At 44.5% G+C, this 26,700-nt stretch overlaps 1 protein-coding gene across 11 annotated transcripts in view; it reads left to right on the forward strand.

Annotated features, from left to right (window-relative positions):
* The window catches only part of R3HDM1 (R3H domain containing 1), a 2,579,330-nt gene that overhangs the window by 805,304 nt on the left and 1,747,326 nt on the right, over positions 1-26,700 (forward strand). For all 11 annotated transcript variants that reach the window (XM_044074947.1, XM_044074954.1, XM_044074957.1 and 8 more), the window contains 2 exons: positions 22,886-22,945; positions 23,029-23,169. In XM_044074947.1, the coding sequence (XP_043930882.1) occupies positions 22,886-22,945; positions 23,029-23,169 (201 nt within the window). The remainder of the gene's footprint in view (positions 1-22,885; positions 22,946-23,028; positions 23,170-26,700) is intronic.

A 26,700-nucleotide genomic window follows, 5' to 3' on the forward strand; every position in this document is an offset into this window, starting at 1 on the left:
CGTGGTCAGTTTACCCCCAGAGGCAGAGGGGGTAATAACAACAGACGCCGCCCTAGGGGCAGAGGGGGTCCGCAGAACGAGGGCAGCAGAGAGCCTCTCTCTGACAAGCCCTTCCAGCATCCCTGAGGTGTTGCCCGACTGCCTACCCTTGGAGGCCGTCGGGGGGAGATTGTCACTGTACCCAGAAGCCTGGCTTTCCCTTTCTCAAGACAAATGGGTACAGTCGATCATATCCGAGGGTTACAAAATACCTTTCGAGAAAAGCCCCTTCCCTCAAAAAGGATCCCTTCCAGACGTTCCACCCGATCTAAGGGAAGTTGCAAAGCTAGAGGTTTCAAAACTTCTAGAGAAAAGGGCCATCCAGCCAGTTCCAGCAGGCCATTTAGAATCCGGAATCTACTCAAGGTTCTTTTTGGTCCCCAAAAAGACGGGAGACTGGAGACCAATATTAGACCTCAGCAGACTAAACAAGTCTGTCAAAAATACGAGTTTTCGGATAGTCACACTTCAATTGATTTTGCCCTTTCTGGACAAAGACAACTGGATGTGCTCTATAGACCTTCAGGATGCGTACTATCACATAAAAATCCACAGATGCTCCAGAAGGTTTCTCCGCTTTCGGCTGGGGACCAGTCATTTTCAGTTCAGAGCCCTGCCATTTGGTCTCACCACAGCCCCCAGAGTGTTCACCAAATGCATGGCAGTGGTCCCGGCTCACCTGAGACGTCAGGGATTCCAGGTGTTTCCGTACCTAGATGACTGGCTCCTCACAGCCACCACCAGGCATCAACTTCTCCAGGCCAGGGATTACACTCTACGTCTCTGCAGCCAGTTAGGGATTTCTGTCAACTTCGAAAAGTCTTCCTTATCGCCTTGCCAATCTATTACCTTTATAGGCGCAGATCTAGACACTACTCGGATGTCAGCAAATCTAACAAATCTAAGAATCCTGGATATCCAAAATCATGTTCGGATCATCCTATTCAGCAAAAAGGTACAAGCCAGGTTGGTTCTGAAAGTGTTAGGCCTAATGGCAGCTGCCATCACACTTCTTCCTCTGGCCCGCTTTTACATGCGTCTCCTACAGTGGATGTTGTTTACCCAATGGTCCTTCCAGCAGTTGCCCATGCGTCACAAGATCCTTGTCACACAGATCTGCAAGAGCCACCTATCCTGGTGGATTTCTTCCCCCCTAGTCCATCAGGGCAGACCATTTGTCCCCCCGGCCCCGGTAGCCATGGTCACTTCGGATGCCTCCCTGATCGGGTGGGGGGGGGGGGCATTATCAGGGCAGGATGGTCCATGGCATGTGGCAACCGTTCGATTATCACCTGCATATAAATGTCCTAGAGATGAGAGCAGTGCTTTTAACGTTGCAAGCCCTCAACGACTTTCTTCCTTTAGGAACTATCGCAGTTCACACGGACAACATGTCCGTAGTATGGTATATCAACAAACAGGGCGGGACCAAGTCCTATCCTCTGTGTCGAGAAGCTCTCAGACTTGGGCAATGGGCGATCTCCTCTCAGCGGTTTCTGATAGCAACGCATATCCCCGGGAAAACCAGCATCATAGCGGACAGGTTGAGCAGAGCTATACTCATGCCTCACGAGTGGTCTCTCAAACAATCTATAGCGGAAGAGATTTTTCAGAAGTGGGGCCCTCCTTGCTGCGACCTTTTTGCTACACCCCAAAACAGCAAATGCCCAGACTTCTTCTCTCTCTTTCCACTTCTAGGCCATCCCCCCAGAGACGCTCTAACCCAGGATTGGCCCCAGGGACTTCTTTATGCTTTTCTCCCTTTTCCATTGATTCCTCAAGTGCTTCAGAAAGCTACCGACTTGAGAGCCAAGCTGATTCTCATTGCTCCTTACTGGCCTCGACAAATTTGGTTCCCGTTCCTTCATCGACATCTCTTAGTGCAGCCTTGGCATCTGGACCCAGTTCCAGATCTTCTGACCCACCAGTCGGATCAACTGCACCGGTCCATTCGTTCCCTCAACCTCACTGCTTGGTTGCTCCACTTCCTTCCTTAGCCAGGCTTCCTATGATCTCTAATCCCGTTAGGGATATCATAGTAGCTTCTCTAAAGTCCTCTACCAGAAGGATTTACTCTAGCAAATGGCAACGTTTTTCCCTTTGGGCAAGGTCTAAGAACATAGATCCCTTTACTGCCCCTATTCAGTCAGTTTTGGACTTCCTAGCTGAAAATTTTCACTCTGGTTCTTCTTCTTCCACAGTTAAAGTCCAGCTGGCAGCAATCTCGAATTTTCATGTCGGATTTGCAGACCAGAACATTATGTCTCACAAACTTTGCAAAGCCTTTCTCAGAGGGATCTTCCTACTTAAACCCCCTGTTAGGGATCCTCCACCGCAGTGGGATCTAAATTTAGTGCTGGCATCCTTAATACTTCCCCCTTTTGAACCGGCTGCTACATGCTCGTTAAAATTTCTTTCTTGGAAGACACTCTTTCTAGTCGTTATTACTTCGGCTAGAAGGGTGTCTGAACTTCATGCTCTCTGTGTTCGTCCCCCTTACTTGGTCTTCCACAAGGATAGAGCATCTTTGAGAACTAATCCGTCCTTTTTGCCCAAGGTTGCTTCTAAGACAAATTTAAACCAATCTATTGATCTTCCAGTATTTTTTCCCAATTATTCTGACAGGGCGGAACAAAAATTGCATTGCCTAGATGTTCATCGCCAACTCAGATATTACTTGGACAGAACAAAGCAATCTAGAAAGTCTGATCACCTTTTTTCTTTCTTATGCTGAAAATAAGAAAGGTCTCCCTGTTTCTAAGGTGACCTTATCCAGATGGCTGTCTTCCACTATTTCTTATATTTATCAGCTTAGGGGCCAACAGCTGATCTCAATACCAAAAGCACATTCTACCAGAGGCCTAGCCACATCTACAGCCTTTCAGGCTAGACTACCCTTAGACACTATTTGTGCAGCAGCCACTTGGGCCACTCCTCATACCTTCGTCTCACATTACAAATTGGATTTGGCCTCCAGGGACAGGGTGAGTTTTGGTTCCATAGTTCTCAAGAGTGTGTTCCATTGAGCCACCCAGGATAGAGATGCTAGGGACGCGGTCCCATCCAGCAAGAATGAAGGCGAGATTGACAACTTAACATTAAGAAGTTATGTACCTACCATAACGTTCCATGTTAGTTGTCTTCTCTCGCCTTCTTTCTTGCGTCCCTCCCTCCTGTCCCCCTAGCCTGGACAGACATTGAACTATCCTCTTCTCTGGGAGATTTCTCCCTTGGACACCAGTTAGCTCTGCACTTAGTTACCTGGGTTCCCCTTACAGTTTTTTCTCAGGTTGTTCTTCTTCCCTTGGGGGAAGATAGTAGGTATTTTTTCCTCTAGCTACCAAACGAGATCTGGGTAATCTCCACCTTGCATCATGGGATATGGGGTTGCCTCGAACTGGTGGAAGTGACTCTTGAGCTTAGCAAGTGCCAAGTTGGAGCCGAGGATCGGCTCCGAACCCATCCAGCAAGAAAGAAGGCGAGAGAAGACAACTAACATGGAACGTTATGGTAGATACATAACTTCTAATTGAAGCTCTAATTCTCAAGAGGCACTGGATGGAACAACAGTCATTGATTTCTGGATAGTGGATCTGCCACATTAATTCCTTTTTCTCTAAAAGTAGAGATTTTGGTCCACCCCTTACATCATTTGGGATATGATCAATAACTTTAAATCTGAAGATGTGGCTAGGGTTCCCTTTCATATGACTAGCTAGGGCATTTTCGATTTTCTCCTTTGTGATTTAAGAAAGATCCTCATATACCTGCTCTCGTAACCCACGGTGGTGGTGCTGTGGTAGCGTTGTCGCCTCACAGTAAGACGCTGTCCGGTTCGATTCTCAGCTAGAGCGTCTTCTGTGTGGAGACATGCGTGAATGGGCGTACCTTCGTTGAAGGTTGTGTGTCATGCCTGGCAAGCCGGTATATAAAAATCAACTGCCAATCATTAGCGGACCGGAGTTCCGCTGTGGCGACCCCTAACCGGGAAAAGCCGAAAGACACAAACAAACATATACCTGCTCTCGTAATCTACGATGGGTTTTCCCACTGTAGAAAGCAGGGCATAGTTGACACTGAACTAGGTATATAACATGGGTAGAATTACCATTAAATCTACCTGATGTAATGGTGTAACATTGATCCCTAATATAAAATGTGTACCCTATATCTATGAATGTACAATAATTACAGGATGTACTTCGTGTTTTCACTGTTGCAGTCATTACATTTGGGTAATCTGCTGGCAGGTTGGCCGTCCTGCGTCAGTTGCTGTCCCTTCTTACATGACATCAGGTTGTCAGGGGTATAAAACATGCAGCCGATGCCATTACATCAGTCTTTCTTGCCGCGCGGTGCCTGAAGCAGAAGCAGTTCACAAGTGCCGGTCGGCTGACTCCTGATATTTTTGTTTTCGAGTTTCCGATCCAAAGTCTTCAACTAAAAAGCTAAGTACCCCGTTGGGGAAACTTTTTGTTTCTCCTTACCGATGTCAGTAAAAGGTAATAATTGTATTTCTTGTGGGAAGCAAATACCTCATAAGGATTTTCATTTGTACTGTATTCCTTGCCTAGGCCCTGACCACGGCATACCTTGCTGTCTGTTCTGTGCTTTATTTAATCAATGCACTATCTGTCGTCGGTACATTTTTGCTACTAAATATTTTGGCTCATGCTTTAATTAGCAGAAATGACGTCCGTTAGCAATCCGACTACCAGAATACCTAAAAAACGCAAAGAAAAAGACAGAGACAGGCCGTTGAGGTCCAAAACCGCCGACGATGCTTCTCCTAAGCTAGTCACCAGTTCGCCGGTACTCAGTGAGGCACTTTCGCCGCCCCTGTTACCCGCTACTTCTGATTCGCAGGTCTCTACTAAGACCCATTCGGAGTCTGGTATGCTGCGAGATGCTTCAATTGTGGAACCCGCGGATGTCTCTACCTTGGATGGGTCCAGAGCCGCTGTGCTGGCACTGGATTCTGAGGGTGTATTCAGGCCTACAGATTTGTATATTAAACCAATGCCATCTTCAATATTAAGGCCAAAATCTCGAACTAAACTGACGCCTAGGTCACATGTGCAGGCCCCTATGCCTAAAAACAAATGATCAAAATGGCTGAAGATTTAATTACTGTCAGGGGTAGCCAACCACCCCCTTCTAAGAGGCCTAGGCAAGACACTGACTAGGAATCTTCTGAACAGGATTATATTTCTTCTGACTCTTCTAATGAACAGGAATTGTCTATACCTACTTATGAGGACTCTGATGCAGAGGATTCCATGCCTTCTGTTTCTCCCCCTGAGGATTTTTCTTTTGGTGAAACTTTACATACCTTAAGGGAACATTTCCACTGGGAAAGTCAGGATTTTTCTGAATCTAAAAAGAGGCTTAGGGATTTTCTTCTTCTTCCTCAACATAGGCCTTTGGCTATACCTCCTGTTCTAGACATTGTTGATGATGTGTTTTCAGAATCTAGTATGGCTCCTGATTCTCTGCCTCTGGCTCCTCCTAAGCCAGACAGATACTACAGGGTTCCTGACTCTCACAAATTCCTTTTCAAAAATCCAGTTACAGATCCTGAAACCATTTCTCAGGGCCCCAAGGGCATTAAGGATTCTACTGCTAAAAATCCTACCCCTTCTGATAGAGATTCCAGGGCGCTGGATAGATGGGTTTAGAAGGACTACACTTCTACAGCCTTGACAATCAAGGCTTTAAGCTGTCAAGTCCATATGCTAAAATATCAGCAGCATATCATGGGACTGCTTAAACAGAAAATGTTGATTTCTGACTGTGTGGAAAATAAAGATTTACAGGATCTATTGCATTCAGCTGAACAAGTTGGAAAACATACTTTGCAATGTGGTTTTGATTCTTTGGAGGGCTGTTGCAGGGCTGCTGTAACTGGGTCTGTGCTAAGGAGGCATGCTTGGCTCAAAGAGCAATCTCTGCCTGATCATGTTAAAGCAAAATTGTTGTATGCTCCTTTACAACAGGACCGTCTCTTTGGTAATAAGGCTGAAGAAGTTCAAAAAAAGATGGAAGATGAAGTTAAATCTGTGCAAATTGTGAAAGATTTCTTACAAGTGCAACCTCCAAGATTTAGTAGGCACTGGCCTACTAAGAACTGGTCCTTTCCAGTTCCTTCGAGAGCCACTCAAGTCAAACCCAGACATTCCAAAGGCACCAGGTTTCAGTCCCAAGGGACTTTCAGAACAAAGCAATGGGGTGCCTCCTCTTCTAAATCTGGAAACAACAAGACATCTCCCTATGGTAAGCAGTCTCAATGACTTCCCTCTACACTTACCTCTTAGCTGCCTCTTTGGGAGGAAAACTGGCTCTTCATGCAAAAAACTGGTAACTTAAAACCCAGGACAAATGGGTTTTAAATATAGTATCCCAGGGATACAGATTTCATTTCCACACATTGCCAACTCCAAACGGATGGCCAGACCGGCCCCAAAAGTACTTTCCCTCATGAGCATGGGGGCTATTCAACTATTACCAGAAGAGGAAAAGGGTTCTATTTAAGACTTTTCCTAGTACCCAGAAAAGACAAATCATGGCGTCCAATTCTGGATTTATCTACTCTAAACACCTTTCCGGACATTCCAAAATTCAAGATGCTGACTCTTCACCAGTTACTTCCTATGCTAGGCAAAGATCCCTGGTTGGCAGCTCTAGATTTTAAAGAGGCTTACCTGCATATCCCAATCAGGGAATCTTGCAGAAGATACCTCCGCTTCAAAGAGGCTACTTGCATTACCAGATGTCCTTCAAGGATGCATCTGCAGTCCTTACAAATGGGTTGTCCTGTCGTCAGGCAGCCCTTCGGTCGGCCGGATTCCAAAGTCTGGGTCTGGCCTCGGCTGGTGCCGCACTTCACCCGACGTCATAGCTGCATTTCTTCGGGTATAAAGGCATCAGCCGACGCCATTTTCCTCAGTCTTTCTTGCCGCGTGGCGCCCGAAGCAGAAGCTGTTTGCAAGTGCCGATCGGTCAGAGCCAGAGATTACTACTACAAGTACCGAAGACTTCTAAAAAGCTAAGTACCCCATTCGGGACTCTTTCTTGCCTCAGCCGATGTCAGAAAAAGTGAATAACTGTTTAACTTGTAGGAAACAAATACCTCATAAAGATTTCCACTCTTACTGCTTACCTTGCTTAGGCCCAGACCACGACGTAGCAGCTTGTCTAGCCTGTGCTTCTTTCAACCGACGGACGCTTAGACGTCGGTCAGAATTTGCTGAAGAGTTTTTCGGCTCCGATTTTGCTTACATTATGCCGTCAGATACTCCGACTACGCAAATTTCTAAAAAGCGCAAGGAAAAGGACCGACACTCGGTTAAGCCAACCGCGAGTGTCTCGGTTTCGGCTGAAACCGAGTCCACGGTTCTTCCTTCGGCCGAAAGCTTGCCACTTACCGAGGTCTCATCCAGCCTGGCTGAATCTGCTACTGAAATCCCACCTGCTCTTGCAGGTTCAGGATATTTCTACCCCTGCACGTGGAGCTGCTAGGCCTCCTGCATCCATGTCGATTAAGGCCTTTGCCAGGGCTAAAGCAGCAAAAACTACAAAATCTGTGCCTGCTAAGACCCCCTCTCACAGGCCTAGCTCTAGTTCACAAATGCTTAGTCTAGCTGAGGATCTCATTTCTTTGATCCGGGGATCCCAACCACATCCAGACAGGGCCTCTCACCCACCTCCAGAGAAGAGGACTAGAGTAGAGCCCCCTCAGCCAGTTTCTTCAGATGGCTCCTCTGATGAATCAGATAATTCAAACCCTCCAGAGGGCCCCTTTTCTCCTTATGAGGACTCTGATGCAGAAGAGTCCATTCCTTCTGCCTCTCCTCCTGAGGAATTTTCTTTTGGGGAAACCTTGCATGCTATGAGGGAACAATTTCAATGGCAGGGCCAGGATTTTTCAGACTCTAGGAAAAGGCTTAGAGCCTTTTTGCATTTGCCACAGCATAGGCCTTTAGCCATTCCTCCAGTCCTTACTGTTGTGGATGATGCTTTTAATGATGCTTGTACTGCTCCTGATTCTCTTCCTCCGGCCCCTGCTAAGCCCGATAGGTACTACAGGGTTCCGGACACACATTATCATTTGTATAAGGCCCCTTTTGCAGATCCTGAAACTATCTCCCAGGGACCCAAGGCTGTAGCAGCTACTTCTACTAAAAACCCCCTCCCCTCTGAAAGGGAATCTAGGGCCTTAGAGAGATGAGGTAAAAAAGTTTACACTTCTGCTACTCTTTCAGCTAGGACCTTGAACTGTCAATTCCACATGATTCAGTATCAGGAATTTTTATTAGACCAATTAACTAAAAAACTGTCCTCGGATGAACCATTAGACAAAACATCTGTACAGGAAATGGTACATAACATTCAGCAGGTCAGTAATCATTCCTTAAAATGCGGCTATGATGCACTGGAGGCTTCCTTTAGATCAGCCATGACTGGCACAGTGATCAGAAGACATGCATGGTTAAAAGAGCAGTCCTTACCAGACCATGTTAAATCAAAGCTCCTAGATGCTCCCATGGATAAGCTCAATTTGTTTGGCTCCCTGCACAGCTGGTGCTGAAGAAGGTGGAAGAAAGCAAAATCTGTCCAGACAGTCAAGGATTTCTTGCAGGTCCAGCCTCCAAGGTTTAGCAGGAACTGGCCTTCCAAGAATTGGTCCTTTCCAGACACCTCCAGAGCTCCGAGAGGCAGGAATAGGCTCTCAAGAGGCAGGGGTCAATCCAGAGGTGCCTACAGGGGACGTCAGCGGCAGGCTAACAACCAGTGAGGTACAGCCACAGATCCAGCCACCACCACTTCCACAGGACAATCGCAGTGACTTGGCTCTGGCACCGCCTACCAGGGAACAACTAGAGGCACCCTTAGGCGGGAAGCTAGCCTTATTTTCAGTAAACTGGAATTACATCACAGGAGACAAATGGATTTTACAGACAATAGACCAAGGTTACAGGTTTCACTTCCATACTCTACCAAGGAAGAGAGGAATGCCAAACCTACCTCCAAATCAGAAGACAGAAGCTCTAGAACAAATAACTCACTTACTAAGGATGAGAGCTGTAGAAAGGGTACCATCTATGGAACAAGGGCAAGGATTTTACTCCAGACTCTTCCTGGTACCAAGAAAAGAAAACCAATGGAGACCTATTCTCGACCTGTCCGCTTTAAACACATACCTCATTGTTCCAAAATTCAAAATGCTGACCCTACAGCAGCTTCTTCCCATGCTGGGCAAGGAGTCTTGGCTGGTAACTCTAGATCTCAAGGAGGCATACCTGCACGTCCCCATACGACCAAATTGCAGAAGATGCCTCAGATTTCTTGCAGGATCAGAGCATTATCAATTCTCAGCATTGCCCTTTGGCTTATCTACTGCGCCCAGAGCATTCACGAAATGCCTGGCATCAGTAATTGCTCATTGCAGGCTTCAGGGAATTCAAATTTACCCTTACCTGGATGACTGCCTGTTACAAGCGGACAACAAAAACAAATTAACAAAAGATTTGGAAAGGGTCATTCATCTACTACAAGCCCTGGGATACACAGTCAATATAAAAAAGTCAAGGCTGATACCATCCCAAAGGTTAACCTTCTTGGGTGCAGATCTGGACACATCAAAACAAATGGCATTCCTGACAGTAGAAAAACAGGAGCAACTCCCTTTCTACTTCATGGCATTAACAAAGCAGAACCAGCTAACAGCAAGAAAAGTCCTGCAAGCTCTCGGTTACATGGCTTCCTGCATAATATTGATTCCACATGCCAGACTACATATGAGAAAGTTACAGTGGTATCTAAGGAATTTATGGTCTCAGCACAAGCACAGCCTAGAAACCCAAATTCCAATAATTCCATGCCTGAAACAAGAATTCCAATGGTGGGCTCAGGCCTGTCAATCAAACAAGGGACTGCCCTTCCACAGCACTCAACCAAGCCAGACCATCACAACAGACGCCTCAGACCTCGGTCGGGGGGCACACATGCTGGACAAGTGCATACAAGGCTTATGGACTCAAGACCAGCTGCACCTACACATAAATCAAAAGGAAATGCTGGCAGTAAAACTGGCAATTCAGGCATTCAGACCATTTCTTCGACAGGGTCAACTGCTGATAAGGACGGACAACACCACAGTTATGTGGTACATCAACAAACAGGGAGGCACACATTCATACACTCTATGCCGGATGGCAATGGACCTCTGGAATGTGGCACTGAGCTTCAACATTCAGCTACAAGCAATTTTTGTGCCAGGAAAAGAAAATATACTAGCAGACATCCTAAGCAGATCTACCACGGATGCCCACGAATGGATGCTGCACCCGGACATCTTCAAAACCATTACAGGGAAATGGGGACTACCAGAAATAGACTTATTTGCATCCCCACACAATCACCAACTGAAAAATTCTGCACAAGGACGTACCACCCGCTTGCTTGGAAAGTGGACTCCCTATCTTTCAGTTGGAAAAACCTGACAGCATATGCATTCCCACCTCTTCCCTTGATGCACAAGGTGCTATTGAAGATCAAAGAAGACCGTCCAAGGATCATCCTGATAGCTCCAGACTGGCCAAGGCAACATTGGTACCCATTACTGAGGAGTATGTCTCGGGAACAAATATGGCCTCTGCCCCTAGTTCCCTTGCTGTTAACACAGAACAACTTCAAAACCCTGCATCCAAACCTGAAAACACTGCAGCTGACTGCCTGGAACATTGCATAGGACCAAATAACCCAGATTTATCTCAAAGGGTTAAAGACATTATCTTGGAGGCTCGCAGACCCTCAACAAGAAAAAAATTATTCAGCAAAATGGAAAAGATATCTCATTTGGAGTACTGCAAAAGGAGAGAATGTGTCACTGGTAAACATAGCTAACATCCTGGAATACTTGGCAGAGCTCTTCCACAACGGCCTGTCCTATTCTTCCATTAAGATTCATGCATCAGCTATTTCAGCAGAATACAACTTGGATCCTCCAGTCTTCTCACATCCTCTGCTCAAGCAGTTTCTGAGAGGGATTAAAAATGTAAAGCCACCTAGGAAGCCACCATTGCCAGCATGGGACTTGAACTTTGTGCTAGAAAAGTTGACACTCCCTCCTTTCGAGCCAGCAGCAACAGCAGAATTACAGTACTTATCATGGAAAACTGCTTTCCTGCTTGCAATCACTTCAGCAAGAAGGGTATCTGAGCTACAGGCATTAATGGCAGTACAGCCCTTCCTGATCTTCCATCAAGATAGTGTCCATGAGAACTAATCCTACTTTTATGCCAAAGGTGGTCTCCAGGGTATCTTTAAATCAAGCTATCCACCTACCTACATTCTTCCCCAACCCACAGAACAGGGAGAAAGACTGTTGCATACCTTGGATGTACATAGACAATTACGTTACTACCTGGACAGGACCAAGAGCAATAGAAAAACTGACCAGCTACTGGTAGCATATGCAACAGGAATGGAAGGAAAAGCAATTTCAAAACAGACAATCTCAAAGTGGATAGGAAATTGCATTAGATTTTGTTACTCCTACCATGGGAAGAAAACTCCAGAAAACATCAGGCCTCATTCTACAAGGGCTACAGCCACTACCACAGCTTTTTACGAGTGGCTACCAAAGACATTTTAGAGGCTGCTACTTGGAGCTCCGTGCATACATTTGCCAAGCATTATAATTTACCTTTATACTCCAGATCCCAAGCAGGTTTTGACACTGCTGTTTTGCAAGGGATCTTAACTACACCATAATCTTATTTCTCCTCCTCCCCCAGTTTGGCTATGGTATTCTACCCATTTGTAAGGACTGCAGATGCATCCTTGAAGGACATAGTACAGTTTTGTACCTACCATAAATGTAGATGTCCGATAGGCATGCATCTGCAGTCAGGATTACCCACCCTCCTTCCCCTCTGTGGTACTCCTAGGGTATTTGCCCATCTTGTAGCTAGCTGGGGAATCTATTATGGTGTATTTGTTTGTATATATGTACATACATGCTTATTTTTGTTTGCTCTCTACTATTTGGAACCATTTGCATTTATCCAAATTTAGCCTTCCTAGAGGGCACCTGGCATCTGGGGCAACAAACACTGAGGAAAATGGCGTCGGCTGATGCCTTTATACCCGAAGAACTGCAGCTATGACGTCGGGTGAAGTGCGACACCAGCCGAGGCCAGACCCAGACTTTGGAATCCGGCCGACCGAAGGGCTGCCTGACGACAGGACAACCCATTTGTAAGGACTGCAGATGCATGCCTATCGGACATCTACATTTATGGTAGGTACAAAACTGTACTTTCTCTGCACTGCCCTTTGGCTTATCTACTGCGCCCAGGGTCTGTACAAAGTGCTTGGCTCCAGTAGTTGCACTTTGCAGGCAAAGAAATATTCAAATGTATCCATACCTGGACGACTGTCTAATTCAAGCAGAAAACAAGGACATTCTTGTAAAACATCTGGCATTTGTAAAAAGGGTTCTAACTTGTCTAGGGTACACTATAAACGAAAATAAATCACAACTGGTACCCTCTCAGAAAATTACATTCCTGGGTGCAAGCTTCAATACAGCTGCCCAGATGGCTTTCCTTACGCCAAAAAAAAAATTCATTTGGCGACTTACTTCAAACAGATGGCCACAAAAACCCTGCTTTTTCTGCAAGGCAAATACTGCAAGCCTTGGGGTTCATGGCCTCCTGCATTCTTCTAATTCCATATGCAAGACTGCATATGAGGAAACTTCAGTGGTACTTAAAAAAGTCTGTGGAGTCAACATTGTCACAGCCTGGAAACAATGATTTCCTATCATACCTTGCCTGCGCCTGGAGTTCCTATGGTGGGCAGAGGCCTGCCACCAGAACAAGGGACTGCCATTCACACCACCCCCTGCTGCCCAAACCCGAACCACAGACACATCAGACTATGCATGGGGTGCTCATCTGGCAGGGAAGTGCATTCAGGGAAAGTGGATCCTAAATCAAATGCACCTTCATATAAATCAAAAAGAAATGCTAGCTGTACAGAATGCATTGACAGCCTTCAAGGACTACCTTCATCCAGGACAATTACTGATACAGAAGGACAACACCACGGTTATGTGGTGCATAAACAAGCAGGGGGGTACACACTCCTACCCTCTCTGCAGACTAGCCATGACATTGTGGAACACGGCATTGAGCTGTCAAGTACAACTACAAGCTCAATTCCTGCCAGGAAAGCGGAATACTCTGGCAGACGAACTAAGCAGAAATCTCATGGACCCACATAAATGGAAACTGGAACAACAGATTTTCAACATGTTGACAGGCAAATGGGGGAGCCCAGATATAGATCTTTTTGCCTCACCCCCAGAACCATCAGTTGGACAAATTTTGCACAAGAACTCTTCACAAAAAAGCCTGGAAAGTGGATGCTCTGTCCTTCAGCTGAAAAAACCTATTAGTCTATGCTTTTCACCCTCTGCCTCTGCTCTCCAAAGTTCTACTAAAAGTCAAACAGGACAAAACAAAAATTATTTTGATTGCTCCGGACTGGCCTCGCCAACACTGGTACCCACACCTGTGCAGTGTGTCACACATTGCACTATGGCACCTGCCTCTGACACCTTCCTTACTGTCTCAGCAGAACAACCAACTGTGCGCCCTCAGCTCCAAACTTTGAATCTTGCAGCATGGCTAATCATCTAAATTCGCCCTTAGCATCCCTCAGCAAACCTGTGATGGATGTCATTTTGGCGGCGAGAAGACCTAGTACTAGAAAATCTTATGCTGACAAATGGAAAAGTTTCTGTGCCTGGAATCAATCTCGAGGGATAAGCACAGCAGTGCCCAACATTCCTCAGATTTTGCAATGTTTCACAAGAGCCTGTCCTTTTCTTCCATAAAAGTCCATGCCTCAGCCATTTCAGCTCTTTACAACACAGAACCTCCCCTCTTCTCTCATCCTCTGCTAAAGCAGTATCTCAGAGGAGCCAAAAACTTAAGACCACCCAGGAGAGCTCCAACCCCTGCCTAGGACCTTAATTTTGTATTGGAGAAACTCACTGTCCCTCCATTCGAGCCAGCTGCTACTGCAGACTTAAAATTTCTCTCCTGGAAAACAGCTTTCCTTTTAGCAGTCACTTCAGCTAGAAGGATTTCCGAATTACAGGCTCTTATGGCAGTGAAGTCTTTCATCATTTTTCATGCGGACAGGGTATCTCTCAGGACCAACCCATCCTTCATGCCCAAGGTGGTATCCAGTGTGGCTCTTAATCAGACCATTCATTTGCCAACTTTCTTTCCCAATCCACAGAACAAGGGGGAGCGGATTCTGCATTCGTTGGATGTACACAGACAACTTAGATTTTACTAAAACAGAACTAAATCTAACAGAAAATCTGAACAACTGCTGGTAGCATTTGCTGCAGGGGCAGAGGGAAAGGCTATTTCAAAGCAAACCATTTCCAAATGGATAAGCCATTGTATTCATTTCTGCTATAAGCACCATGGAAAAACTATCCCCAAGGGGATCAGATCCCATTCCACCAGGGCTGCATCTACTTCAACAGCCTTTCTCAGAGGTTTTCCTACCAGGGCTATTCTAGAAGCTGCTTCCTGGAGCTCAGTTCATACTTTCACCAAACATTACCATTTACCACTTTTCTCTAAATCCAGAGCTGGCTTTGCCACTGCTGTCTTGCAGGGCCTTATAGCTGGTCCTAATGCTGTATAATTTCCTCCTCCCAACCATAGCTTTGGGAATCCACCCAAATGTAATGACTGCAACAGTGAAACACGAAGAACATAGTACAGTTGCGTACACTTACCATAAATGTAGATGTTCGAGAGTATTCACTGCTGCAGTCCTGGTTACCATCCCTCCCGCCCCCTGTTTTTTCTCTGGCTATACCTCTTCTTTCTTTAACTATACCTAAAAGCCCTTTTGGTGTATTTGCTTTTGGTTGGAGGTATATTTTTGTGTTTTTAATTTTATTTGCTCCCCATTTTGGGGGGCATCTGACATCTGGGAGAAGAAAAACTGATGCAATGGCGTCGGCTGCATGTTTTATACCCCTGACGACCTGATGTCATGGAAGAAGGGACAGCAACCAACGCAGGACCCAAGACTTTGTAATCAGGCCGACTAAGGGCAACCTGCAAGCAGATTACCCAAATGTAATGACTGCAACAGTGAATACACTCGAACATCTACATTTATGGTAAGTGTACACAACTGTACTATTCACATTTGGTCATACCTGGGTTCTTCACCGTTCTAATGGTACTTGCATTTTTCACATTCCTTCAAAAATTCACTATCAACTGTGACCATCCTTGCGGCCTGAACTAAGTGGCCTTTGATTACTGATTTTTTATGGTGGAAGGGATGTGAACTACTGAAATGTAAGTATGTATTTGAAAAGGTGTCCTTCCTCTGGATTGTAGCAGCCAGTCTTTTATGAGTTCGATCCTTACAGAGTTCAATGTCCAAATATGGTATTGTCTCTTTATGGAAGGTATAAGTTAATTTCAAAAACTTAGTAGTCTGATTTAAATATTCAATAAACTGCACAACTTCATCAAAGCTGCCTTTATGGATGACAAATTTGTCATCCAAAAAGCATGTATAAAAGAATACCCTATCCATAAGGTGTCTTTGTGTAAAAATGTGCTCCTTTTCCCAGTAGGCCGTAACTGTGTTAGCAAAGCTGGCCCCACATGGGGACCCCATAGCCACCCCAATTGTCTGTAAGTAAAACTGGTTATCAAGCAGAAAGTAATTATTAGTTAGCACAATGTCCAGCAAAATGCTGACTAATTTGCTCTCTGCTAAAGGGGCCCCTTTCTCACTGAGGAACCGAGGTACATATTAATTTCCTTCCTCATGTGGAATGGGCGTATAAAGTTCTCTGACATCGATAGCTAAGAAGTTGAACTCTTCCTGATAAGGAAGTTCATTTAAATTAGATAGAAAGGACCAAGAATCTGTACAAATTTGATCTTCATTCCTAAGATGTTTCAGCAACCTCCAACTGTATTTTTTTTTATTTTGAACAGTTTAGAGTCCAGAGCTTTTAAGTCAGGTACAATTGTATTGTTCCCCTCAGTTGATAATCTATTATTGTCTCTTAATTTCATTATTACTACCTTTTTTAATTATAGGAGCATTGTTTAACCATACAGGCACATCAAACCAGCAGCGGGTTCAGAAGGCCCTTTATCCTGATGTAAATGTGCTTTCTGCCAAGTGACACAATAGTCAGAAGTTTGGCCAGGGGAAGTGCTCGTACTCTTCTCCCTAATTTGAGAAATGGTAGTTGGAAGATTTTGTTTATTAGCAACAGTCACTGACCCAGGTAAAGGTAGAATGGCATCCAGCCGGTCAGATAATGCATCCAAACGTTGAGTGAGTATCGCAATTAAATTTGTAATTAAGTAATTAAGCTAGTAGGAGAAAGACGGGGGAGGTGTATTTAAATGAATTTGAGTTGCTGTTTGTCTGAAGAAGTCTAGTTACTAAACTAGATGAAAAGCGCTTAACTTTACTTGTGATTTGCTACCAGTTTTTTACTCAAGTTATTTTTAATAAAGAGCTGAAGACTTTGGGGTGCTGCTTGCTTGTTCCTGCTTTGGTTTGTCTTTTCTACGGTTTGTGGTGCCATTTGTGTTTCTTCAAAATCCTGGAGGCTGCCACCTGGACATCTGTTCACACTTTTACCAAGCATTACCACCTGCTTCTCTTCTCCAAATCCAGGGCAGGGTTTACGTCTGAAATCTTGCAGGGCATCTTAGCCAGCCCTTAGTTTCCTTGACTGCTTATATCCATTTCCTCAGCTTTCGGAGTCTACCCAAATGTGATGACTGCAACAGTGAAACACGAAGAACATAGTACATTTGTGTATACTTAACATAAATGTAGATGTTTGAGTGTGTTCACTGTTGCAGTCCTGGCTTCCCCTCCCTCCATCCCCCTTATTCTCTTTCACCTTTTATTACCATTCTTCCTTGTTGTTCTCCTTTCCTTACAAGGGACATATTGGTATTTATTTTCCACTGGTGGGGTTCTTCCGCCAGAAAAATAAAGAAATAATCCCAACAACGACCTGGAACACACCAGCTTTATTCATAACAAAATGTTCCTTCGACTAAGCACTTTCGCCAGTAATTGGCTTTATCAGAGTCAAAGAAACCTCTAACTACAACAGAATAAATAGTGAAAAACCTTTTACAAACACTTAATTAGTTAATTGATAAGCCAGTCATCAGCCATAAAATAACATTAGGTTTTTTTTGTTCCTGTTGGGAATCTGTTTTTACTGTTCTTCCACCAGAACCTGGCTTCCTACTTTTTGGGCTCCTGACAGGTTAGGGCAAGAAAAACTGATGTAATGGTGTCGGCTACATACTTTATACTACTGACCTCCTAAGTCCCTCGTATTTGGGCCAGTCGAGGGGTACCCTGGCAGAGATAACCCAAATGTGATGACTGCAACAGTGAATATACTTGAACATCTACATTTATGGTAAGTGTACACAACTGTACTTTCATATCCCTTTAGGTCATGAGGTTCATTCTTCGACCATATCCCCACTGCTAGTTCCTCCTCTGATTCCTTAACTGTCTGAGTCCCCGGATGCAACCTGTCCATTTCTGTCTGGCTTGGATTGAAAGATGGTGTCTTCGGATCTGGAGCTTACTTTGAGTGCACTGGTCCAGTCAGATCCGAAGAGCTCTCTGAGCTGAAGCTTCCCTGTCAGATCCAAGGTGTTGGAATTGACTCCAAAGTTATCGGTGCTGACTCTGTAGCTTGGAGCCTCACCACTGGATAGCTCAGCTCTGGCTTCCACCTTGGGGATATTCCTTTTGGAGTGGGGGAGGACTGTGGTCCAAAAGCTTGTCTTTTCAGATCCGAGGCCTTCTCTTTCTCTGAGGTGGTCTGCCTTCGAGGATTTGAAGAAGGTTTTTCCCTGCCTTGACAGAACTGATGGATCCAAACCCGTTGGATTTTCAGCATTCTACCTTGATGTCTCTGCACTCTGAGCTTCATCATTGTTTACTACAGGGACAGCCAGTCCAAGATCCCCAAGCTTCTTAACAGGGTATCTCGATTTCTTTGGATACTTCCCAAGAGCATCCTGCTGAGGAAGTCCCTATGAAGACTTGTAAGAGGAAGCAGTTAGACTCCCCAGAGGAGTCTGTCGCAGATGATACAGACTTTGATTAGGGTGAAGGGTCCCCATGGTCACCTTGAAGATGTCTCATTTGTAGACATCCTTGAGATCCTAAAACAGAGAGGCAGCTGGACACCCAGCACCCCTTAATCTGAGGGGACTTTGTTCCTGGAAGCTTTCAGTACTGGCCCGTATACCTCCAGAGTTACTCCACCTGCCGATGAGCTTATTGAGTTAGTCTGTCTGCAGGCATGGAAGGAACTCGACACAGTTGAACCCATACTTAGGAGACCTGTCAAGATTATGACATCACCTTTGGATAAGCAGTTTTGAAGTAAAGGGGTGCCCACTGATGCTGTGGTTGTGGCGGTGGGCACCAAAAAGGAACTTTCCAAGAAGAGTTTCACTGTTCATGCCCCTAACAGGATGTTTTGGACGAAGGACCAATTTGGGAAGCATGTCAATGCTTCAGTTACCTTTGCCTTAAGGTTGCTGAATTATTTGGCACATTTTTCAAGATTCAAGAGAGATTTGATTAAGAAACTCTCAAATATCCTCTCAGGATCAGTTTCAGCAGGGGTCCAGTCATCTGTGACTTCTCAGTTGGCTACCCTGCTGTCTATTTTGATTTCTTCCATGAGGCTCATTTCACATGTAGCAGAAGGAAACTTAAGGGCAGCAGGTTCAAGCATTTCCATCAGGAGACATGTCTGGATTTTGCAGAGCCCTTCAAGTCTTTGTTTGCCAGTGCTCATTTTGTTGGAAATTCGTTTGGCCCCAAAGTGAAGGACGTGTTACCCAGGTGTGAGAAGGATGGAAAGACCCTATTTGCCATGGGTGTACGTTTGTCAACTCCTCAAAGACTATTCCCTATGAATCACCGAGGTGGTCAGAAGATGTGGTCCAAATACCGTGGTCCTTTTCAGTACACATGTAGAGAAAGCTCCCCCAGAGGCATAGGGAACTCCAGTGGTTGACAGCGTCCCCGCGACAGAGGTGATCCGCAAAACCAGGGTTCCAGAAATTCTTTCTTTGACTGACCTTACGAGCACTCCTGAAAAGTGGTCCAATTGTGTGCCTCTGGAAGCAATCAGGGGTCGATCCCTGCATCTGTGAGCATGGCCAGATATAACAAAAGATACTTTGGTGCAGAGGATTATTTCCAGAGGTGATATAATACCCTTTTCTCTTCCACCTACAATCTCAAGAAATATCCCCAGTGTTCCGCCCAGTCAGAGGGAACAAGTAGCAGTTCAGATACAAAAGCTGCTAGCAAAAAGTCATCCAAGAGTTCCTTCCAGACCAGATAGAATCAAGAACTTAATCAAGGTTATTTTTAGTGCCCGAGATTTAGGGGCACTGGAGACCAATTTTGGATCTCAGGAACTTTAAACTGGTCAATTTGATGCACTAATTTTCAGATGGTTACAGTTCAGTCCATTCTCCCTTTTCTGGGCAAGGACGAATGGATGTGCTCGATAGACCTTCAGGATACATACCATCTCATAAAGATGAGCAGACAATCCAGAAGGTACTTAGCCTTGTGGCTGGGAGCCAGTCATTACCAAATAAGTTTTGCCCTTTGTTCTCAAAACAGCTCCCAAGGTGTTCACCAAATGTATGGCAGTAGTAGCAGCTCACCTGAGACTGCGAGGATTCTGGGTGTCTCCATATCCAAACAACTGACCAGGCATCACTTAATAAGGGCAAGAGACCAGGCTCTCCAGGGTCATCTCATCTGGGGATAACCATAAACTACAACAAATGTCAACTGGAACCAACTCAGGATTTGGAATTCATAGGAGCACTGTTAAATACAAAGTCAGTGATAGCTTCACTGCCTCCCTCGAGGGCTCAAACTACAAAATCACAGGTCAGAAAAATAATCTGCTGTCCCAAGACGTCAGCCCACTTGGTCTTTCAAGCTGTAGGATCAGTGTCGGTGGCAATAACTTTAGTACCTTTAGCCAGATTTTACATGAGGATTCTACATTGGATGCTAGCAACAAAGTGGTCGATAATTTACCAACCCATGTCAACTCTAATACAATTCACTCACATTTGCAATAGAGATCTCAGGTGATGTATTTAGTCGAATCGGGTTATACAAGGCCATCTGTTCATTCCCCCTCAGCCCAAGACCATAGTGACCACAGATGCTTCCAATTTGGGATGGGAGGGCAATTTCTGGGGAAACAGTCTAAGGCATTTGGTCCCCTGAAGAGGCCCATTTGCATATCAGTGTCCTAGCGATGAGAGTGGTGCTTTTAGCGTTGCAGCCCCTTCAAGATGCTCTCCCTTTTGGAGAGATTGCTATTCAAATGGCCAATATGTCAGTAGTTTGGTACATCAACAAACAAGGAGGGACCGGTTCTTGCCCCTTGTGTCAAGAAATGCTCAGTGTGTGGCAGTAGGTGATCTCATCCAACCCCTTTCTCATAGCAATGCACATTCCGGGGAGGTCCAGTGTGATAGCAGACAAGCAGAGCAGGTTCATTCTTCTGCCTTACGAGTGGTCTCTCAACACAAATGTGATATAAATTATTTTTTTGTCAGTGGGGCCAGCCTGGCTGCGATCTTTTTGCTTCTCCCCTAAACAACAAATGCAGTGGCTGTTTTGCTCTAATCCCCCCACAGGAGAAATTACAGAGGTTTGCTCTACTTCACAATTGCCCCCACCCCCCAGTCTGCTATACTCCTGTCCACCTATCTAGCTAATTTCAGAATTCTTACAGAAAGCTGTCATGTTGAAGAGCAAAGTCATCCTCATTGCACCATACTGACCATGACAGATTTTGGTTCCTCTTCCTTTGGCCTGACTTACTTTACCAACCTTGGGTTCTGGGTCTGACTTCAGACCTCCTGTCTCACCAAACAGGCATGATCCATACAGACATATCAAACCTCAGCCTGATGGCCTGGCTACTCAGTTCCATTAATAGGCAGACAACCTGTGCTGTCTTCCACTGTCCGCCATATACTTTTATCTTCACATCGGCCTTCAACATGTAAACTCTTTTACAGTAAATGGAAAAGATTTGTGTATTGGCCACATCAAAATCATGTAGAATCTTGTTAATCTCTGATTCATAACATCCATACATTTTTGGCCCTACTTGTTAAAGAAGGAGCTAGTTCCTCAACAGTTAAAGTTCACTTAACAACGATATCAAACTTTCACACTTGTTTTGAGGGTTCCTCAGTAGCCTCTCATAAGTTGTGCAGAGCTTTCTTGTGAGGCACTGTAGTTTTGAAACCTCATTTTAAATACCCTACTCCCCCATGGGACCTCAGTGTGGTACTGGTGGCAAGTATACATTCCCCCTGTGAACTAGCAGCTAGGTGTGACCTTAAACATCTTGTTTGGAAAATGTTTTTTCTAGTAGCCATTACAGCTGCTAGACGAATTTCAGAAATTCAGGCATTGTCTTCAATAACCTCCATACTTAATTTTTCACAAGGATAGAGTTGCATTTTGAGCCAGTCCATCCTTTCTTCCCAAGATGGTGTCAGAATCCAGTATCAATCAGTCCATTAATTTGCCAGTTTTCTTCCCCAGATTTACTAACAAAGGCAAATACATGTTACATTTACTGGATGTTCACAAATAATTACATTTTTCCCTGCATAGAACAAAAGACAAGAAAAACAGACCAATTGTTTCCTTTGCAGACTTGAAACTAGAAAACTCAGTTGCCAAAGTAACTTTAGCCGGATGGCTAACTTAACTGTATCTCATTTATTTATAAAAGAAATTGTGTGTTACCTTACCACAACCAGTGCGGGCTTATTCAGCTAGATCCATGGCAACATCTTCAGTTTTTGGACGTCCATGGACAACATATGTCCAGCAGCTACTTGAGCTGCTACTCATACCTTTGTTATGCATTACAGATTGAATCTGGTCTCCAGGGGTAGAAAGCATTATTTGGTCCAATTGTGGTCAGGAACATCCTTGAGTCCACCCAGTATTTTAGGTCGCTGGAGATTCTATCCCATCAGTTGGAGACGGAATGAAAATTGACAGCATCAGATAAGGAAGTTATGTACTTACCTTAACGTTCCGTCTGTCTCATCTGTTTTCATTCTTCCTTAACTCCCCACCCACCCACCCCCATCTTTTGCAAACTTCTGGAAGAATGAGTTTTTATGGGACATCACTGTCCTTTATATTGACCTCCAGAGGTAATCTTTTTATGTATTGACTGTGTGCAATTTTTAACCTGCTTTTATCTGTGCATAGTAAATACTTCTTTTGGGCAAAAATCAGCAAGCTAGATCTGAGGAAACCTAGGGTTGGTGCATAATGAGTAAGGGAGAAGCTCAAGAGTTTTTTGATTGCCACGAGCTTTACCAACTGCTGAGTCGGATCCGAGGGATTGGATCTGAACCCATCAGTTGAGGAAGAGCAAAAATGGACAAGACGAGATGGAATGTTATGTTAAGTACATAAATTTATTTTAGTCTTACCTTTAGATGGTCTTAACTAACGTTTATTCCTACTGGAATGGAATTTAGGAAAGAGAAAATGTAATACTGTAGCTGTTTTATACTGGTATGTACCACTGTCACATTAATGAAGATTTAAGACTAAACCTCAGTAAACAATTAAATATGTATAGATCTTTCACTCCCTGTAGCATCTAAAATAGAGCCTTGATTTATTTCAGGGACAGGATGACATTGCTGAAGCTGGAGCAGGAGATTCTGGATTTTATTGGTAATAATGAGTAAGTCTCAGCATTTCCATACATTTTTAATTAAATCTTAATGTGCTCGTCTAAATATTTAAGTGTTAATGTTTCACTTTTAGAATGCAACGCAAAAAATTTCCTCCAATGTCGTCATACCACCGAATGCTGTTACACAGAGTTGCTGCTTACTTTGGTTTGGATCACAATGTTGACCAGAGTGGAAAGTCTGTTGTAGTAAATAAAACCACAAATACACGAATGTAAGTAGCAAAAATGGTTTAGTTTATTTGAAAGTGATTCTGTTTCCTTTATGGTTAAGATGTCTCTTTGTTCCAGCTTGTGATGTATGTATAGCAGTTGTGCAGATTTTTTTGTTGATGTTTTCTTTTTCTGGATTATTTATTTTTTTGTCAGTGTGACTTCCTCCTTCCTGGATTTTCTTTCCACCTTATTTATCTTATTCTTTTCATATCTCACTAAGCTTATTGATATGCTGTTTTTTTTTAAGTATCTGATAGTTTTGCTGCTGTTTTATCATGGAGTTACTCTTGTTCCTTTGTTTGTCAGGAGTCAGTAATCCAAGAACTGAGGCAAAAAAACGGAGGTCGCAGACTAGTAATAGTAAAATACTATCCAAAAGCTCTTTATTCTTTAATAAAGAGCGTTTGGATAGTATTTTACTATTACTGGTCTGCGACCTCCGTTTTTTCGCCTCAGTTCTTGGATTACTGACTCCTGACACCCTTCCTCTTGCTCCCAGGAAACCTGACAGGTACTACAGAGTCCCTGACTCTCACAAATTCCTTTTCAAAAATCCTACTGCTGACCCAGAGGTCATCTACTAAGGACCAAAAGGAATTAAAGCAACCTCAGCTAAGAATCCCACCCTCTCAGACAGGGATTCCCGAGCTTTAGACAGATGGGGTAAAAAAGTATACACCTCTGCAATTCTTGCTATTAGAGTACTAAATTGTCAGTTCCACATGCTGAAATAGCAGCATACTATAGAATTCCTCAAACAAAAAATATCTTTCTTTCCTGTTTGTGCAGAAAATAAAGAATTACAAGAGCTTATGCATTCTGCAAGCCAGGTTACTAAGCACACCTTGCAATGTGGCTTTGATGCCCTAGAAGCTTCTTGCAAGCAGCAGTCACTTAAGTTGCTTAAGGAACAGACCTTGCCAGACCATGTCAAATCAAAATTATTGGACGCACCATTGAACAAAGACCATTTGTTTTCACCAAGGCAGAAGAGGTCTTAAAAAAGATGGAAGAAAAAGCTAAATCTATGCAGTTAAAGACTTTTTACAGGTCCAGCCTCCGAGGTTCAGTAGGCATTTCCCCTCCAAGCACTGGTCCTTTCCGGCCCCCTCCAGGCCAGCTCAGCCCAGACCCAGGGGAAGCAGACCCCACAGACAGCAGTCCCAGGGAATGCAGAGATCTAAGCAATGGAGTTCCTCCACTTCAAAAACAGGGAGTGCTAAGCCACCCCCTTATGGTAAGACCTCACAATGACTTTACACCTCCACCCGTTACCTCTGCCCACCTGCTTGTGCCCCTAAGAGGAAAACTCTCCTTCCATGCAAACAACTGGGCCTCTATTACCAACGACCGATGGGTCCTCAACATAGTGTCCCAGGGATACAAATTTTATTTCCACACACTGTCAACCCCAAAAGTGTTTTCAGATCTTCCTCCAAACCAGTGGGCAGAGGCCAAAAAAGCAAGTTCTTCCGTGCTCTCCATGAGGGCAATACAGCATGTTCCTGCAGACCAGATAGGCCAAGGTTTCTATTCCAGACTTTTCCTGGTACCCAGAAAAGAGGGCACCTGGCACCCAATCCTCGATGTATCCATTCTAAACATCTTTCTGGTGATACCAAAATTCAAAATGCTCACCCTCCAGCAGCTTCTTTTTATGCTTTCCAAGGATGCTTGGTTAGCCACCCTAGACCTAAAAGAGACATATCTACACATCCCAATCAAGGAATCTTGCAGGTAGTATCTACGTTTCAGGGCAGGATCTACGCACTTTCAGTTCTCTGTGCTTCCCTTTAGCTTATCCAGTGCTCCCAGAGTTTTCACAAAATGCCTGGCTCCAGCCATTGCTTTTTGCAGACAAAGAAATATTCAAATTTTCCCCTACTTAGACGATTGCCTGATTCAGGTAGACAGGAAAAGCTGTTACCGCACCTGACCTTTGTAAAGGACCTTCTGACCTCCCTGGGGTATACTATCAATGAAAAGAAATCAAAATTAGTCCCCACACAAAAAATTGTATTCCTGGGAGCAAGCCTGGATACAGCATCCCAGATGGCATTCCTTACTCCAGAAAAACAAGCCTTACCTGACAGGCTACGTGTTCTTCATGTTTCACTGTTGCAGTGATTGCATTTGGGTTATCTGCCTGCAGGTAGCCCTCTGCCGGCCTGAATATCAAAGTCTTGGATTCCTGCGTCGGATGCTGTCTCTTCTTCCATGACGTCAGGTCATCGGGGGTATAAAACATGCAGCCGATGCTATTACTGCAGCGTTTCTTGCCGCACGGTGCCCGAAGCAGAAGCAGTTCGCAGGTGCCGGTTGGCCGTCTCCTGAAATTTTCGTTTTCGAGTTTCAGAACCTAAGTCTTCAAAAAAGCTAAGTACCCTGTTGGGGATCCTTTTTCTTGCTCTTAACCGATGTCAGTAAAAGTTAACAATTGTATTACCGGTGGAAAGCAATCATAAAGATTTTCATTTGTACTGCATTCCTTGCTTAGACCCAGACCACGACATCGGTTTTGTGCCTTATTTAACCCCCGTACTATTCGTTGTCTGTTTATTTTTGCAGCAAATTATTTTGGTACTCAGTTTAACTATCCAGAAATGTCTTTGGTAAGCCTTCCGACTACCGTCATTCCGAAAAAACATAAAGATAAAGACAGAGACAGACCGCATAGTCCAAAGCTGCCGATGACGCTTCCGTTAAGCTAGTAGCCAGTTTGCCGGAACTCGGTGAGGCGCTTTCGCAGCCCCTACTTCAGATACACCGGCATCTACTGAGACCCATTCGAAGTCCAATTTGCTGCAAGATGTTTCTTCGACTATGAAACCTGCGGATGTCTCTACCTTGGATGGGTCCGGAGCCACTGTGCAGGCACCGGCTTATGAGGGTATATTCAAGCCTACTGACTTGCATTTCAAACTGATGCCATCTTCTTCTTCAAGGCCTAAAACTCGATCCATGCCTAGAAAACCGATGCCAAGACCGCATGGTCAGGCCTCTATGCCTAAAAAAGCAGATGATAAGAATGGCTGAAGACCTTATTACTTTAATCAGGGAAAGCCAACCTCCCCCCCCCTTTAAGAGACCTAGGACTGAATTTGCTTACAATTCTTCTGATCAGGATTCTGAAATTTCTGTTTCTTCTGATTTCCAGGATTTGCCCTTATCTACCTATGAGGATTCTGATGCAGAGGATTCCATTCCCTCTGCTTCCCCTCCAGAAGATTTTTCTTTTGGTGAAACCTTGCACAATCTTAGGGAGCATTTCCACTGGGAAAGCCAGGATTACTCTGATTCCAAAAAGAGGCTTAGGGAATTCTTACTTCTCCCTCAACACAGGCCTTTAGCTATTCCCTCTGTCCTGGACATTGTAGATGATGCCTTCTTGGAATCCAGCCTGGCTCCAGACACTTTACCTCCAGCTCCCAGGAAGCCTGACAGGTATTAGAGTACCTGACTCTCACACGTTCCTCTTCAAGAATCCTACTGTGGACCCAGAGACCATTTCCCAAGGAACTTACGGCATT

This window comes from Protopterus annectens, chromosome 6.part0 (assembly GCF_019279795.1).
Source record: "Protopterus annectens isolate FY-2018-M chromosome 6.part0, PAN1.0, whole genome shotgun sequence".
NCBI lineage: Eukaryota > Metazoa > Chordata > Ceratodontiformes > Protopteridae > Protopterus > Protopterus annectens.